The sequence below is a fragment of the Nyctibius grandis genome, chromosome Z, assembly GCF_013368605.1.
Source record: "Nyctibius grandis isolate bNycGra1 chromosome Z, bNycGra1.pri, whole genome shotgun sequence".
In the NCBI taxonomy this organism is placed as follows: domain Eukaryota; kingdom Metazoa; phylum Chordata; class Aves; order Nyctibiiformes; family Nyctibiidae; genus Nyctibius; species Nyctibius grandis.
This window is the reverse complement of record NC_090695.1, coordinates 93,686,386-93,704,029: the sequence shown is the minus strand read 5'-3', so window position 1 is coordinate 93,704,029 and position 17,644 is coordinate 93,686,386. Positions and strand designations below refer to the sequence as shown.

The window sequence follows — 17,644 nt, the reverse complement described above, 5'->3', positions numbered from 1 at the left end:
TAGCACAGGGTGACAGCAGAAGGGAGATGGATGTTCATCAAAGATCACAGTCAAACTTGCAGATGTGTGTGTAACAACAACTACAGATCAGTCATGCAAACAGGAACAGAAGGAGGAAAAGCAGAGTTGGTGCATTATTTCTGTAACAGCAGAAGCTCACTGTTGGGTTTTGGGTGCAGGGAAGCTATAGTGCTCCCTGAGCCTTGTGGGAGAAGGCTGGTGCCCCCGACCAAGGAGATGAAACAATGGGTGGGACAAAATATATGTAATTATTTCCTCCCTTACTGCCAGGAAACCAATTACAAGCACAGTTCTCATAGAACTGTGTCTTGCAGATTTGATGAATGTGTTTGCTGTACCTGCAGATGAATTTTCATAAGCAGTGTTAGTACGCTTATCTCCTTTGAGCATTTCTGGAATGTGTCTGCTGAAAAGATAGCATTAAATCTGCATAGTCAGCAAAAAAGAAAAGGTAATTAAGCACATCAACATTTTTCATTGGCAGAGAAGCTGATGTGTTGAAGTGTGATGGGTTTTACAGAGTATGCCCAATGCTGGGAGATCTTTTACTGTCGTCAGTGTAGGCCACTTCAAAATGTCTGCTGTGAAGCTGCGATGACACATGCCTTTATTTCTGCTTGTGGTTTCTGCGTGCTTGGGCTATTTAAGGTTCTAGGGCAATTAAGAACTAAGCACAGTTAAAAATGGTTTGAAGCAATTCCTAGCGTATTCTAGATCTAAACTACTCCATTAGTTCCAGCACTCACGCTAAAATAAAATAGCAAAAAAATGTTTATAATCTTTGGGGTACTTTTTCCCTTTTTGGACGTTAAGGTCTTGGTGTATAAATCATTGGTATCATTTTCAACACGAAAAGTAAAGGACTTTGTAATACACGTTTCCTGCCATACATCGTGTATTTCTTTCTTAGACTTAGCAGTACAGGCTATGAGTTTGGAAGAGCTCTGCCAGCTGGGTTCTCACCACCCTCCGGCGTTTGCGTCCTGTGTTGTGCAAGGCTCAGTCCTGGTATCCACACCCAACCATGTTCTCCTGGTCTTTTTGAGGCTTTTTCACACCCCAGTTCCTTCCAAGAGGTTGGCTAGGGCCTGGGATATGGCTGTCCTAGGGCCTGGGATATGGCTGTCCTACATCCCTTTCATTTTGAAGAGGCCACCTCTCACTTGAATTCCTGTTGTTCCTAGTTTGGGAGGTGTGTGACACTCTGCAGCAAGCTCCGTGTTCACCCAGTCACAAGTGTCACCCATCCTTGGGCTGGGCTTCCCCTCGTTGTAACAAGTATAATTTTAACCTGGGACATCACAGTTTTTTTGAATAGCTGTCCATGACAGGGACAATATCTCTGCAGCTTTGACTGCTGAAAAGCCATCATGTACACACATCGCACAAGGCTTACCCAGTTTCTGCCTTTATATCGATAGCTTCAGGGCAAAGATTTTTCTTTTGTATGCAGTTTGATGTTTTTTCATTTACTGATCCCATTTACTGAAGAATCTAGCGTGAGGAAATTAGGTTTAAAATCGTTCATATACTGAGGGAGTTTTGTACAGAGGCTGATTGAGTGGGTGGGAACGGGCTGTTCTGCTAAATCTGTAAATGTTATTTAATAAGTTTCCAATAAAATTGTGTGCACAAGGAACCGATTTATTGTTGTCCAACTGTAAACAGAAGAAACCCTTGGCTCCAGACTGTACAATGGAATTTTTGGAAGACTTTTAAATCACACTTGTATTTTGATTGAAGAATTAATGATTCTGGATTCTTCCTTACCGTAAGTTGGACCATGTCTCCTTTTCTGTGTATTTTTTTTTTCCAGACTGCTGCGGGAACAGTGGATCAGAGCCAAATATGAACGAAAAGAGTTCATTCACAGCGAGAAGCAGGAGCCTTATTCTGCAGGTAGTGAAAGACACTTTTGGCAGATAAGTTATTTGATGTCCAGCACCTTCCATTTCTTTTGTCTCTGTTTATATTTTCTTTATATTGATTATTGCTCGTATGTCACTGAGTAGGAGGAGAAAGTGTGGTCTTTTGGGAAGTGTTCCTCCTGGCATTCCCTGTATTTTGTTGGGAATATTGGGAATTTTAATACCTGATGGAACTAAATCAGTTATCAAGAGTCTTTCTGTTGACTTCCATGGACTGTTCACCAACAGCAAGTCAGATAAAGTACCAGTGAGTTCGTTCCCAATAGTGGGGAGCATGAAGCTGGATTGAAATGGAGATAAGGATGTTTGTCTCACCAAGGTGATGTTTGCTTTGGAAAGATGAAGTAGGATTATTAGCATGGTTTGGTTAATGGTAGATAAATGTGCCAAGTTCCCCACTCTTCCCAAATCTGTTACGATCTTTCCACAATACTTCAAGTGTCGTCAGTGGGACCTGGTCTCCTTGTAATATAATAAATGCACAGTGTTTTGCAATTGCAAAGACCCAGCACATGTGGGAGAGCTCATTTCAGCACTCCCAGCATGATGGGCAGCGTGACAGTGGCCTTGCAAGTGGGTGGTTTAGTGGAGCAGTGGATCGGATGATTTTCTTGCAGAAGGGCAGAATTTGAAGAGGAGACACAGGGCTTGACCATGGTTATTGTGTGGCTGTGCTGGCATAAGGACCAGCATGAAAGTGCGTGGAATTATCTGGGTATTTCTTTGCTGTATGTAAGTGGCATTTAATTTATTCTGAATGTTAAGTAGTTGACACCAGCTATGTGCTTGGATGACTCTGGGATAATTTTATTAGCAAAGACCATGTTACAGAAGAAAGGTTAAAATATTATTTTCGTGCTGCTTTTCGAGACTAATAATAAGCAGGTAGCTCCAGCAGTTTGCTGTTATTAAAACCACAATTAAAATCTCATCTCATATATTCTCAGTTTATGTTTAGAGCATTTCTGCTCTGCTGTTTTGAATACATGAGGCACGCACATAGTGTGTAGGGAGTATCCATATGCATATATAGTACATTGTGCACATTTTTACGTTAGATTTTCAGAGCGGTCTGCTGGAGTTGGACATGTTCTATTAATAATAAATAGTTTGATTTCTTAGATAATTTTGCAATATATCTGCCATGTGTATGATGTTCACTCAGGAATAATGTTTCCAATTTATACTGTGCAACTTCTAGATATAAAAGCCTGGATTCAACTAGGTTCTTCAGGCAAATGAATAATTTTAAGCACATGATTAGTCCTTTCGACTTCAAGAAGAGTGTGTACCTGGTTAAAGTGAAGTAGGTGCTTCAGTGCTGCGTGGGAAGAAGGGCAGCGTTCTGAGCTCTCTGCAAAATACTACAGGAAGCATTCAAACGGGAGTTTATTTTAGCAGCGTGTTTTGTAGGTGTTCTTCAGTAATGTTGCTACATAATATTTAACTGCATGGTGAAGTGATAGGGTTTTCTCTTTGAAGTTCAAAAGCCATTAAATGCAGAATAGAAGAGAATGGGGTAAGCCATTTTAAATGAAGAGTGCTCTCAGGAGGAGGAGGGGAAGGCAAGGCAGGTTGGTGGGCACCTTGTAGGTTGTGTATGAGTGGTTTTAGGTTCTGTATTGTCTTTGAGAATTGTATCATCATTAAAATCCAGTGTTGGAGCCACGTAAATGACCTGTGCAATGGGGATGTCATTTGTTGATTCTTCTGGACAGTAAATTCAAAGGGGAGCTTTGGCCAGATGGTTCCTCCTTAGGATGACCAGGTTGGTGTTACAACAAAACAAAGCTGGGGGAACACACCAAGCTTTCAGTGCCAACTTTTCCCTTCTGCTGAACCGTAACAGCCCCCAGGTGTGGTTGCATGTGGTACTTCACCCCGTGCCAAATGGTGCTCCTTCTTCTGGACTGCATGGTGTAACTTGTTTGATGATGCTCTTTTCAGCTGTTGGGCTGTTATGCCTGGAGTCGGTTGTTTCCCAGGTTGTGGCTGGAGAAGGGAGCCCAGGGAAAATTCTGTGACCTGTAGGAAAGCAGCATGGTGGAGATCACAGTATCATAGAATCATTTAGGTTGGAAAAGACCCTTAAGATCAAGTCCAACTGTTAGGTTAACATTACCAAGTTCAGCACTAAACCATGTCTCTAACAGAGATGTTCCCGTGTGCGTTGGGACAGTTCCTGTATCGCTTGGGTGAAAAGGGAGTGTTTTGTCATCGTGTCATGCGTGGTGCTGGATCACCAGTTTGCCCAGCTGGTGTAAACCAGTGCTGTCAGAGAGCTGGTCTGAACCGTGCCGTCTGTGAGCCCTTTGAGACAGGCTGGAGCTTGGTGCTTGCAGAAGAAGCTCAGCAACACCACGTGTCCCCGCTCTGCCCTTCTCGCTGCTTGCAGGGGTCGATACAGCTTAGTGGCCACACCGGCAGCTTGGAGGGTGCACCCTGCGTGGGGTGGACCTCCTGTGCCTGACTATGCTGGGCTCAGCATGGCTGGGAACTGCAGAGTATCTGGGCCATTGCTTTCCACCTCCTGAACTGTCTGTGAACGCACTGAGGTGGGACTGACACAAGGATGCTCTCCTGCCAACCCCACATCCAGTTTGTGTCTCACTTGAATGTATGTATATCTCTTTTTCTTTCTAATGCTGTCTTAGACCATTTTTTCTCACCATTCTGAATTCCCTGGAGGGGTGTTAGATTACCAGTTTCTAAGCATGAAACATTTTGTTGCTAATAGAGACATCAGTATCCATTTCCTCCTGTTTGTTGGAAGATTTAATTCCATTTTCCGATCCCAGGGGCAATTTTGCGTTCTGATATTTGTTCAATAATTGCATGAAAAATAAGAAAATTCTATCTTTGAGTAGTTTTGAGCAACATCCTTTTCCAGGCAGCCTGGTCAGAAATTCAATGTCTTTCAGAAAATCCTTTGGGGAGAGGCTGTCTGGAGCCTGTAGACGTCAAGCAGAAGCTATCGCAGCCCAGCTGACAGACTTAGGAGAAATGAGTCTCGGGACGGGAGTGTCAGATGTGCAGGTCAGAGCTGAGATAGGCAGGCAGGGAAGTCTGGAAGGAGGGTGCAGCAAACTTCAGCTGCTGGTGAAGATTGTAAACAAGAGGCAGTGTGGGATGCAAAGGCAACGGCTGCCCCAAAAGTTTTTGCATAGCCCCCGAACTGATGGGAAATATCTGCCCTGTGAGAAACAGAGCGATGCGAGGCAGCAGAACCAGAACTGGGAAACAAAGACACTTTGCTCATGCAGAAGTCCCCGGCGTGGGCAGCAGTGAGCGTTAAAGCCAACTCTCAAGACTCATCCTGGAGAGGAGCCGTGGCTGTAGATCCGCGGTCCTGGTTCAGTTCATGCATCAGGTGTCATATAATCATAGAATCATAGAATGGTTTGGGTTGGAAGGGACCTTAAAGATCAGCGATGCGCTGTTATGTGAGTAGTCACGGCCATTCACCCTTGGTAGAAGATTGCAGCGGAAATTCTGGTAAGGGAGTTTTTAGAGAGTTTCTTGCTCTCCCAGGAAGCCTCGGAGCACAAGCCCATGCGCTATTCACAGCTTTCAGCTCCTCTGCCCCCAGTGAATTTTTCAGACTCTGATGGTTTCATTCCTCCGAAAGAGCTGTTGTTAATGAGGATATCAGCACCATTGATTTTAGTACGAGGAGTCAGTTTGAGTTCAGGTAGTGCAGGGAGATTAGTAAAACAGTGATTAAATGCTTCGGTGATCCACTATAGGTTCTTAGATACACCCTTTTATACATTTGAGCTCTTAATTCAGCTAAGTAATTTGTTTGCCTTAGCTAGACTTTATGAAGCAAAACATTATTTACACCCCAGAAATCCCGATTAACGCTGTGGTCCACGTCCCTTCTGCTGGTGATATGTTTGTAGCAAACAACACAGAATAATACCAGTTTTAAGACCCTCACATTAACGTATTTCAGGTTGACTTTATCCCTTATGATAAATGAACTGCAAAATTACTGTCAGTCTCCTGCTAATTATCCCTTTTAACAGAGTTTAATGGGGCACGGGTGCTGGGTTCTCTTAGAAACAGTGGATGGCAGTAATTGCTGCCGAAGTCCAGATCTGGATCTTGGGGCAATTGAAAGGTTTGATGATTTTTAAAAAGATTTTGATCAGTTCTTAAAGGCTTGGACATTTTCCCCCACTGTTGATAGGCAGCAGTTATGGCAACACTTCCCAAAAAATCCTGCTAAGTTGATTCGTTTGGGTGCTTTTGATTCCTCTTAATCAAATGGATTTATTTTAACCAAGAGTGGCACGGGGGAAGCAAAAGGGAGCAGTATTTGCAGTGCTGGAGCACTGTAATATTATAAACTGGTCAAGGTGCAGCTGCTCTAATGCCTCTCGGGCCACACATGAGAGAATGGGATGTGCATGTGGCCAAGAGAGAGGAAAAGGGAGTTGTTTGCTCCTTGAACTTTGCTTTGGCTCTTGGTGGACCCATCTCACTACTGCTGGGGTGCCAGGGAGAGGTTGTGGGCAGGGATAACACGTCTTTGCTTTAACATTAGCAAATGAAGTGGGAGAGCTCGTAACACCAGGCATTTAATCTCTTAATGCTTATCAAGAAAAATGGCTTAACTTCACTGTTAGGACCATGAAAGCACCTATCCATGGGATGGACGTGGCTGGTGCAGTTGGAGAGGGCTGGTGGGTGTCTCCAGCAATGGGCAGAGATGCCAGGCTGTGCAAAAGCAGTTGCCACCCTGCAGTCCTTGAAAGCATTGCCTGAGATAGTTCAGCAATGATTTGTAGACTCTTAGACCAGGGTGTAGGTGCCTTCCAGCGAGGCATGAGGTAAACTGGGCACAAACTGCTTCATCGCGTGCAGCTTTCCGCAACTTTGCTGCGAATGCTGCCTTCTTGTGTTTCCTATAAATAGGCCAGTAAATCCTATTGCTGTTAATTTATCAGATGGTGGAGGAGCAGTCAGGAACAGGAGAAGGTTCGCAGTAGGGTAGAGCTGATAAAAAGTGCTGCTACCAGCTCTGCACGCTGGTACGATTCCTTTGCATGTCTTCCATGGTGAGACATTTGGTTCCCAAAGGCATTCAGGATGGGAATGCATCATTTGCAAGGGAGAAGCATAATAAATGCCAACAAGCATCACTGCTTTCATTCTTTATTCATGGAAGGTTGGAGCTCCCCAGCTGATATAAATTGTCATAGGTCCCATAAAAATGGTGGAGGAATTCAGATTTACGCCAGCTGAAGATTTAAACCCTGTCCTTTGGGGTGGAAGATGGAGGAGGCCTTGATTATTTGATTGGTAGTTATATAGCTGGGTGTGATGGCCTGTTGGACTGCAGAGCGAGGTAATATGGTGTTACTGCAACCTCAGATGGCCTGAGAGCTTCCATTGGAGCAACTGAGAAAGCTAGAAAATACAGGCAAGGTTTTAGGCACACTGGCAAAGTCAAAGATGATTCAGGCTTTAGCCTCTGTTGGTTTATATTCCTGTACTGACAGCATGGACCACATCGTATTGTCATTATTCAGCTCGGAGAAGGGTGAGCTCTAGGTTTACCCAGGTAGCTACAAAGGGCAGCATTTGTCTGAAGGTGCCTGTTTGCTTGTGCTGTCTTCTGTCAACACCCTAAAGATTACTTGGCTTATACATTATTTTGCATTTGTCTGCAAATAAGATGGCAAAATAAATTATGAGACATGAAAGAATACCCTAAAATAGTAAAATCTGTTAATATGCACTTTCTATTCCATGTGGCTCTTGCATAATTTGGACGGCAGTCTGAATTAATTTTCCCCTGCACTTGCACAGTGGGAAGGCGCTCTGACTGCAAAGGACTAGAGAAAACACCCGGGACGTGAATACGCTCCTTCTCAGTGTGAGAACAGCACCCGGATTGGCTCAGTCTGACCTGCGGTGATGTAATGCAGTTTATTTTGGGCCTGATCAGACAAAGCGGTGAGCAGCATTGCAGTGAAAACCCTATTATTTTAACTGACAGACCTCGTCCTCTGCTGTCTCTTACCCCATTTCAGCTCGCTAGCGGGGAGCTACGAGTGTCAGAGCCACACTGGCTCCGCCGGGTGTTTTTTCCCCGACCTCAGAAGCAAATCTCCTCTCTCCCGCTGCGCACGCCGCTGGATTACAGGGCTGAGCAGCACCTGGAGAACAAAGTACTGCTAACGGCAACCTAAAAGGGGACAGGTTTTACTGCACATCAGCCAGCCCGTAGCACGGGGGTGGAGTCTGCCAGGCAACCAGGGCAAAGAAATAAAGCATCGGCTTGAGGGCTCCTGGTGTCATTTGCTACGACCTCGATGCATATGGTCTTTAAGGAGATGCTCGTGCAGAAGGGAGTGTGAAGCCGTGTGTGAACCATCCCCGTCCCCTTTGCTCTGCAAGCACAGTCAGTAAAACCCAACGGTGGACGTGGCACGGGGGAGAGGAGGTGCGGTTGCACAGTGTTGGAGGGATGATGGGTGGCCAGGGACAGGCGGTGTCTTCTGAGCTGTGGTTGATTGCAAAAAGAGAGGATGAGAGCGCAGAGGGAAGGAAGGAGATGTGAGACCACAGGGTTGCAGCCGCTCAGGGCTGCGGCAAAGGGAAGGTGATCAGGAATGTCCCCACAAAATGATTTTTGTCCTTTTTCATCAGAAATTTTTGCAGGAAATAGCCAACTTCAGTGAATTCACAACTTCAAAATGCAATTAGAGAATTAACAAGCTTATTATTCGCCCACTTTTCACTTGTAGGGGAGGGAAAAAGTGCATAGAAAGTTTCAGAAGGTCAAATTACTGACACGAGAAGTGTCCAGTCTGATGGTTTTATTTCTGAATCATGATATGCTGAGAGTTTCTGAGGAGTTGATGTATTTCTGTAATATTCTTTAACCTCTTGAAAAACACCCCATCTTCCCCAGCCGATAGCACTCCCTCCTCCCAGTTATTAGCAGAGCACAGTCTGGGGGTGTGGGAAGGGGAGATGGGGAGAGGAGAAGGCTTTGCAGGGGAGGAGGGCTGCGTCCCAGGGAGATGGGGATGAAGGCAGCTACAGCCGGCTCTGATGGGATGTGGTGCTGAGGATGGGTTGTGCCCATCAGCCAGATCAGAGGAGGTGAGAGCCCATCCCTGACCAACAAGGATGTGGTGCTGCAATGTTGGGAAGATTGGTCTTGGGAAAGACTGGAAGCACATCTCCCATCGCTGTCCTTGGGGATGGTGGCTCTCTGCCTTAGGAAAACTAGGCCTTTCACCCAATATATTTGGTATTTTTTTCTTCTCAGAAAGGGTCATTAGACATTGGAATGGGCTGCCCAGGGAAGTGGTGGAGTCACCATCTCTGGATGTGTTTAAAAAAAGACTGGACATGGCACTTAGTGCCATGGTCTAGTTGACATGGTGGTGTCAGGGCAATGCTTGGACTCGATGATCCCTGAGGTCTCTTCCAACCTGATTGATTCTGTGATTCTGTATTACAGCTGTTTGGAGCAGCCTAAAAGAGTCTGTGGAGCGATTGCCAGTTAAATGCTGTGCTTTGGGGCTAGCAGAGCTTGCTGTATGTCTGCTGTGGGATCGCACTCCCTGGCCCTGCGAGGGGAAGGGACGTCCTTGCTGGGCCCGCAGGCTCAGGGGAACAGGGCATCTTCTGTGCAGTCAGAAGATCTTTATGCTGCAAACTGCTGGGGGTAAAGTAGTGAAAGGGAGCATGCTGCTCAAAGGAGAGGCGTTTTTTCCAGCATCCTTTCACGTACACGTGCTTACCTGTGCCAATAAATCACTGCTCTGCAATAGAGCCTTCTCGGGCTTGGCTGCAGCTCCCTTGCGGGAAAGGTGGTTGAAGGGAAACAGAAATTGATGCTGGTGAAAGGGCTTAAAGAAAGAAACATCTGCAAAGTCTCAGTTCAGGGCCCTGTAGTGGTATCAAGGTCATTCCTGGATTTGGGCTTCCGTGAGAGGTGCAAGAGAGGCAAAGGTAGGGTTTTTTTTCCCCGCCCTATTTCTGCCTTGCCTGGCATGAATCTGCATTGCTTTATCAACGCTTCTGCTGGTTTATGCTGTCTGAAAGCCTTGATGCGGGAGACTGCTCCATCCCGTTGGACCTGCTCCGTGGTGAGAGCATCTCGCCGTGGGTAGTGAGATGCTCTTCCTTGTGCAAGCCCTGGTGACATCTGATGAAGTGGTCTGGTTTTTTTTTGCTGGCAAGTTTCCTATAATGCCAGTGATTTACCTCTTGATTTACACCATATATAGAAATTTAGAAAAAGCCTAACTATAACTGGCTCTTCTGACATTTTTTGAGTTGAACTTCTGAAGACACTGGCTACATCTGTAATCTTGATCCAAAGAACTGAGTTTTTCAGGAGTTTCTGTGAGTGTAAATCTCTGTTTAACCTCTGTGCACACATGGCTGACAGGCAGAGCTGTCAAAAGCTTTAGCAGGCCTTGATCTTAGTCCATAGAGAGGAATTTTCAATATGAAGAAATCAGTTAATTTATTTCTACTTATTAGCCTCAAAGAGGCGTTGCTGCTTTGCTCCGACTGCTTTTTAATGTCACTGTTATCTGATGCTCGTTGTAAAATGGATTAAATCCTCTTCTGATGCTTGAAAGGCTCAAGTATTAGAGCTGGGCTTTGAGAGAAGCTGCGACATTTTCTGCTGCTGTCCCTCTTTGATGGGAAGTGCTTGTTTTCGTGCTGCAGGGCGGCAGCGTGCGTCGGAAAGATGCGGTTGTTGCGAGATCTGCGGAGCATCCCTCACTGTGAGGTGCTTTTTGGTACCACTGTCTTAGCCCCTCTCTCCCATCCCTGTAAGCAGATCCCTCATAGACCTAGAGATGGAAATAAAAAAAAAACAAACCAGTGCAGCTGAAAAGCAGCACAAATCAGAGTAACTCGGTATTTTGTTGTTTCATGTAGACTTTTGTGAAGCAGAGATTTGGACATGAGCGAGGAGATGTTTTGTGGTAGGAAGTCGTGACAGCAGCTCCCTGCAGTGTGTGCTGGTGCTTGGTGTGCACGCTGGGATTGCATCACTGGTGCCTTCTGTTAAATCACCGTTTCCAGTAAATTCCCAGCAGCCGGTTCCGGTATTTAGCTGAACCAAAGCACCAGGTTCGACTTTTACTGGATTTCAGCAAAATTGCATTAGAAATCTCTGCGCTTGATCCTGCCCTTGTCTGTAAGATCTTGGCTGCTCGGTCCCAAAGTCTGGCTGCATTTTTGCTCTCCCCAGCTGAAACCATGAGTAATTCCTCTGCTTGGCACTGATACCCCCTTGCAGTTTGCACCCTGGGGGAGCTGGAGCTGAGGGCTGACCTCAGGAGGTGGCTAGATTTATGTCTGAACGAGGAGCCCGGGGCGCAGGGATGCTGCACCTCTTTGCCACGGACCTCTGCCCCGTCTCAGTGTCCCAGAGTATAAAATGATTTGGCACTGCAGCTTGTGGCACGCAGGGACCGTACTGGGGAATTTGGCTCCCTGGCTGAGTTTTGCAGCCTGCCGTGAGCTCGGTGCTGCGCAGCTCTGCCGACGCATCATCCGTGGTTGTTGGAGCGGGTGGGATGCGGGAGGGCAGGCTCAGTGGCAGCGGGGCTCTAGCACTACCCAAAAAGGATGCAAACTTCATCACTGTTCGCATTTCAGGGAGGCATAAGAGCGCTTTTTGCATTTCAAGGGTGTGTAAGAGCATTATGTGCAGACTACATCCAGTGCTCTGGGTGCTGTAGAGATGCGCCAAAAAAGCAGCCCTGGTCAGGAGAGGTTATAACCAAGGGGCGTGTAGCAGAGAGGTGGGTGTGTGAGTGTCCCGATGGAAACTGCGAGCCCTGCAGTTCTCCCAGCCCAGTATCAAGGTTACTGGAGGCTGATGTGCTGTTGTCAGGAGAGGGTTAAAGCATGAACATCCCTCCAGCGGGCACAGAAACATCCTTCTCATGCTGCCGGAGCCACAGAGAGGGCTTCTGTTCCTTGGGCACTGACCTCAGCCACTGCCGGGACGTGAGTCACGCCGGGAGCCAGGCTCGGCGGGCACTGGTCCCTGGGCGCTGCCTCCCTGTACCGCAGCCGGAGAGAGCTGCTGGACATCTCGCTTACCATGGGGATGGTGCTTTGGGTTAAACGCTGCTCGGTGGGTCCGAGCCCCCGCAGCCACCTGGTGTGCACCAGGTGCTGTGTCTGTGATGCCCCGGCGGGTGGGTGCGAGGTCTGACGTCTGCACCCACGCACTGGTGCTTGTGTTGTGGATTTTTTGGGTATGGAAAAGGGGGACTAAGGCCTGGGGTTCTTCTTTCCCCCAAGTTTTTTTCTAATGGAGAGGAATAGTTAAGTTGAAAGGCTCTGGAAAAAACTGAAATGGAGGAAGGAGGAAACCCTACAGAAGAGTAAGTTCAGCTGAAGCAGACAGGACACTGTTTGCTGATGCTCAGTCTCCTTTTTATGTCTTCCCAGTATGATATCAGGACTTGTTCCAAGAAACCTTTCCCCATCCTTTCCTTGGAGGTTTGAGGGAAATGTGGTCATTGCTTCAGAACAAATGACTACTTCTTCTTCCTCGGCGTGCCCTGACACTGCTCGCACAGTAAGCAGATGAGGGGGTGACTCTGTGCAGGTCACCTCTCCTGCTCTCTGCAGCCTTGTCCGGAGCAGAGTAAAAACTCACCCAACAGCCTGTCTGCAGGGTGAATAAATATTGAGCCAAATTGCCTTGGAAGGAAAGGGGATCCTTTTGAAAAAAATCCACTCAAGAAAGCAGCAGCAGATGTAATCCCCAGCCAGACTGACACCGTCCGCTGCAGCATCAGCCGGGAGTCCAGGCAAGGCAGCGGAGGAGACGGGTCCTCCTGGGGAGCTGCCTGCGGTGGGTCCCTCGCTCTGCATCGCAGCTTTGCGATACAAATGATTTAAACATCAAACACGGACCTTACTGCAGTAACAACAAGGTGCATCAAAGAGCTGTTTAACAAACTAAACAAGGCAGGAGGATGCCAGGGGACATCACAGTGTGTTTGTCTTATTATTTTTTCTCCTGCGAGGGGAGCAGGCCTGTGACAGGGACCCACACGTGGCATCGTTCCCGTGCCAGGATGCGCTGACGTTTCAGCAGGGCGGGCATCATATGACCAGGACCCAGAGCAGCTTTTCAGTGCCTTCCAGTAGCATTTGGAAGTGCTGATTCAGACTCAGTGCAGCCCCTCTGAAAGGGTGACGCTGCCTCGTGAGGCTCCGTTCAAATCAAAGGAAGATGCTGTGCCGTTTCCCAGCCTTCCTAAGGAGACACCATGCAAAGTCACCACCAGAAGACAAAGGAAAAGGCTCCAAATGCAAAAGTTTTAATTTTAGAGATAACTTAGATGCATTTTTATTTTTTTTCTACCTGTGTGGGCTGTGGTGAGAGGCCAGCATCTGCTGTTACGTTCTCCAGGAAATTCGTGAACGTTGCAGTGGCCCAGTGTTGGGTGCAGAAAAATCAATATTCCTCTTACAGCTAGCTGCTGTAGGAAGAAAAACATCTAGCAAAGAGAAATACAGTGATGTCTTCAGCTCCCCTAAAGCAGAAAAGCATTTAGGCAGCCAAAAATCGTGGGTCAGAGCTGGAGTGGCGGAGGAGGAGGAGCAGCTGGCCAAGCAAGGCGCTGGCAGCCGGCGGGGGTAGCACCACCGCGAGCTAAAGCTGGTGGATGTTCACAGCTAGCTTAGGATCCAGCTGTAATTTCAACAGCTGGTTCTGTCAAGCTGCCTTCAGCGTAGCTCTGATCCAAGCTGCTATAATTAGCCAAAGAGCAGCAGCTCTCGTGCGAAAAGCAAAGCAGCAGCGATGCTCATTGCAGGGGGAGCGGAGCGGCGTGGGAGTGAGCCTTGCCAGGAGGCGTAAGGGCTGGCCCATGAAATTTTAAATTGTTGGGGGTTGGTCTTTTTTTTTTTTTTTTTTTCTCCATCTAAGCACTTTGTGCAAAATGTTTGGTTATTTTTTTTTCCCCTCAGAAAAGCACACCTAGGAAATGTTGTTTCATTTTGTATCATCCTTAACAGAAATATTTACATTTGTCAAATCAAAAGTGTTTCATTTGTGGTCAGTTGTATTTGCTGAACTAGTACAGTTTCTTATGGGCAAGGGGGTCCGAGACCCTCCTGCCCCTGGATTCCTGTGTTTTGGGATGTGCTCTGGATGCTCCCTGGTGATGCCCTGGGCTGTTGTGCCCCCTGGGAAAGTCACTCCACCTGGTGAGTTTAGGCTATAAGATCAATAAGTGTGTGAAACACCCCAAATGCAATTCGCGTGAGTCACTCCTGTCCTTGAGCTTTCCCTGTCTGAGGTCAAACCAACTTGAAATACTATATTTTGATATTGCTCAGGCTGCCTGTTCCTGTAACCTTCGATTTTACAGTCAATAAATGGATCTATGCTAATTGGAGAGAGGTAAAGAGAAGTATCAGGCTGGTTCTACATGTTTTTGGTAACAAACATTTAGGGAAAGAATAGGAGACCCATCCCTTTCTATTTCTGATGGTTTATGAAGGTGGTTCTCGGTGTCCTGGATCTCCCGGTGTTCCTCGGTGGTTTTACACTGTGCACGTTCATGTTCCCTGTGCAGTGACACAGGACCAAAAGGTTGGTGCATCTTTCTTCTGCTAATGAGAAGGGAGAGACTAGGAAGCAATACAATGACAGACTACACGGAAAAGGCTGATTTCATGGCAGCTTGTCCTGGTTTAATCAAATTTCTGTTAAAGAAAGATCCATTTTATGTTGGAGACCTGCACAGGGCCAGGCAGTTTCTGTCTCTCACCAGATAAAGAACATTTTTCCAGAGTGAGGTCATATCTTTTTCTGGAGTTTGCCAAAAATGTAGTTGAGCCTTAGATCAGCCTCAACCGAGAAGTATGAGCATTTGCTGGTGCTTCTTTCTGACCAACACCAGCCTGTCTCCACCTGCATTTCCCCCCCTATAGTGAGCTCGCCTGAGTTTTCCCCTTGAAATCTCCGATGCCACAGTGAAGTCTGCAGCAGCGGAGTTGTCCACACCTCACCTCTTGGATGATTACAGTGAAACTGGGCTGGGATGTGCCTCCCCAGCTGGCTAAATAGGACTGGTTTTAAAAACATTGCTGCAGTTGAGGTGCACACACAGCAGCTCCATTTTCATAACTGGGGCAGCCCTTGAGGGAAGCGATTATGTGGCAGGTCAGTAACAAACAGTATATCCCCAAAATACCTAAAACACAAGGAGGCTGCTCAGCGGGGCGTGAATTCGACACTTTTACACGTGGCAGAGGCTGGAAGAAGAAATTTTAGCATAGCAAAGTCAGTGGGAGTTTTGGTCAATGATTTTTACTGTGAGGATGGTGAGACACTGGAACAGGCTGCCCAGAGAAGCTGTGGCTGCCCCCTCCCTGGCAGTGTTTAAGGCCATATTGGATGAGGCTTTGAGCAACCTGGTATAGAGGAAAGGTGTCCCTGCCTGTGGCAGGGGGGTTGGAACTAGATGATCTTTAAGGTCCCTTCCAACCCAAACCATTCTATGATTTATTCAGACCAGAATTTAGCCTTGATTTATGTTATTACAGGAGTTCCTGAAGTGGGATCATGCTGCTCCAGAGGATGAGGGGTGATAATTTTAGAAAAAACAAGATGTGCAAATGTCCTTGTGCAACCTGGAGGTCGTGGCTGCGCTGCTGAACGCCTCTCCCTCAGTACCACATCTGCCTGAGCACCCTATACACGCTGATTTCTGGGACAGCTTGTAAACCAGAGCCAGGAAAGGAACGAGTCCTAAATTAAAAAATTCTCTGTTCCCTTCATAAAGCAATAGCTTTCACTGTAAATGTGTCGAACACTCAATAATAGATGATCAGGAGCCGTTAGCAGCGCAGCAGATGTGCTCGAAGCCATTTGGATTTCTCTTCAAAGCAAACAAAGAGGAATGTTATGTGCATGCGAGGATGGGTTTCCGTGATTTATGGTTGTACGGCAATGCTGCCTACGCGGGCGGAATGCTTTATTGCAGGATGCCCTGGAGAGGGGCTCCTAAACCAGTCTGAAGGCGGTGGTGAACTTCTCTGCCGACTTCTGTAAAGCTCTGTTGGGGGATTAAATTAATCTCATCCTTGCTTGGACTGATCTATGTGAGCAGCTGCGCAGGCTGAGATTTTATTTACTGGTGTGGGTAAGAAATCCATCTAGAACTATTCAGGGCTTGGAGGATATTTTAGCCTGATCCCATAGCTGTGGTTTGAGGCTCTGCAGGATGCCTGTATGAGATCCAGACCTTCAGGTGATTCCTGGCGCTGTGCAGTTGCTCTGAGCTGAAGCCTCAGCAGCCTGTATGTTGGTGTAGCCCATCTGTGATGCACGTTGAGGGTGTAAAGGCTCCTCATCCCCAAGTCTTTTGGTGTCTCACCTCTTTGCTTTCTGTATAAAAGTCATCGTGGTTGCATGCGAGGCTGTAGGTGGGTTGTCACTTACCCTACAGAGGTCCAGGCAGGACCAGCTCTGTGCGTGGGCAGCGTTGGGCAGGGGGTGATGGGTGTGGGATGGTGGCAGTGTTTTCTCCAGGTGCTGAGCAACAAAGCTGCAGTACGTCTTCCCATGCAGATTTTGTGGATGTAACTTGCAGTGGCTGAAGCGAGGACTTTTTGGGGTGTTTGTGTCTTGCCCAAGGAGGATCCTGGTCTCTGGTTTCGGGGTGGTTTTGCTCTCAGACTTCAGCTTCTGACAGCGCACTGCTGTGTAGATGTTATTATGACTTAGTACTGCGTGTCTGTCCTTAAACGTTTTCTCGCCCAGCTTTCCAGCTAGATCAGGCTTCGAGTGCATTCAGTGCTGGTAAATGGGATGAGCATCACAGTGGGAACCTCTCGGCTTTCATCTGCCTTTTTGTAATAAAAGACTGGCTTCAAAAGACCAAAACCTGAAGGTTATTCACCTGTAGCTGGATTTTTTTCTCCGAGCAGCCGGCAGCTCCCAGGTGGGCGTGTGAGGATGCCACTCGAAGAGGAAGCATTTGATTTCCAAGTAAAATTGGATTCCACGTTCAGTTCTCAGTAATTCGAGCACAAGACTTCCAGTAAAGACATTTTCTGTAGCAAGAGGTTTTAACGTCTCCCAGCAGATACAATCGAATCGCTCTTCAGCAGCCAGCTATTGTCTTATCTTTAATATGTAAACACTTGCTCAATAATTAAATTACCATGGAAGTTGTACTGTATCGATGGTCAATTAGAAGATAAACTGATAAAAGGGAGGATGTGGCTGTGTTCTCTACGGTGCACACCAAACCTGATACACCTGCAGCAGCCAGGTGAAGACTTGGGAATTGTATATTTTGGTATTTCCTCCTGATATTCGTTCCCATGCAGCGTTTTCATGTGAGGTGAGTGCTCACTGGGAGATCGGGAATCACTCCTTTAAAAGGAGTTTTTTCTCTGGCGGGTGTCCTTTGCACCATCTTACCTTGCAGCCGCTTGCCCAGAGGTTGTCCCCTCGTGCTGTTTCCCACCTTTCATCCCACTGACGCCTTCCCTGTGGAGGCACCTTGTGTGTCTCGTTTCTGCTGCACTCGGCGCAAGGGGCAACGTGATCGCATCCGAGATACCTTCTGGGAGCGTGAATGACTGTATTAACGTCTTTGTCACCTGAGAGCTACTCCGCAGGGAATCATAACATGTGGTTGAAGAAACCAGTTAAAAACAGC

General features: G+C 47.0%; 1 protein-coding gene across 1 annotated transcript in view; it reads left to right on the top strand.

The window, feature by feature from the left end:
• ADAP1 (ArfGAP with dual PH domains 1) overlaps positions 1 to 17,644 on the top strand; it is a 54,618-nt gene that overhangs the window by 19,262 nt on the left and 17,712 nt on the right. Inside the window, exon 4 of the mRNA XM_068422492.1 lies at positions 1,838 to 1,920. Within this exon, the coding sequence (XP_068278593.1) occupies positions 1,838 to 1,920 (83 nt within the window). The remainder of the gene's footprint in view (positions 1 to 1,837; positions 1,921 to 17,644) is intronic.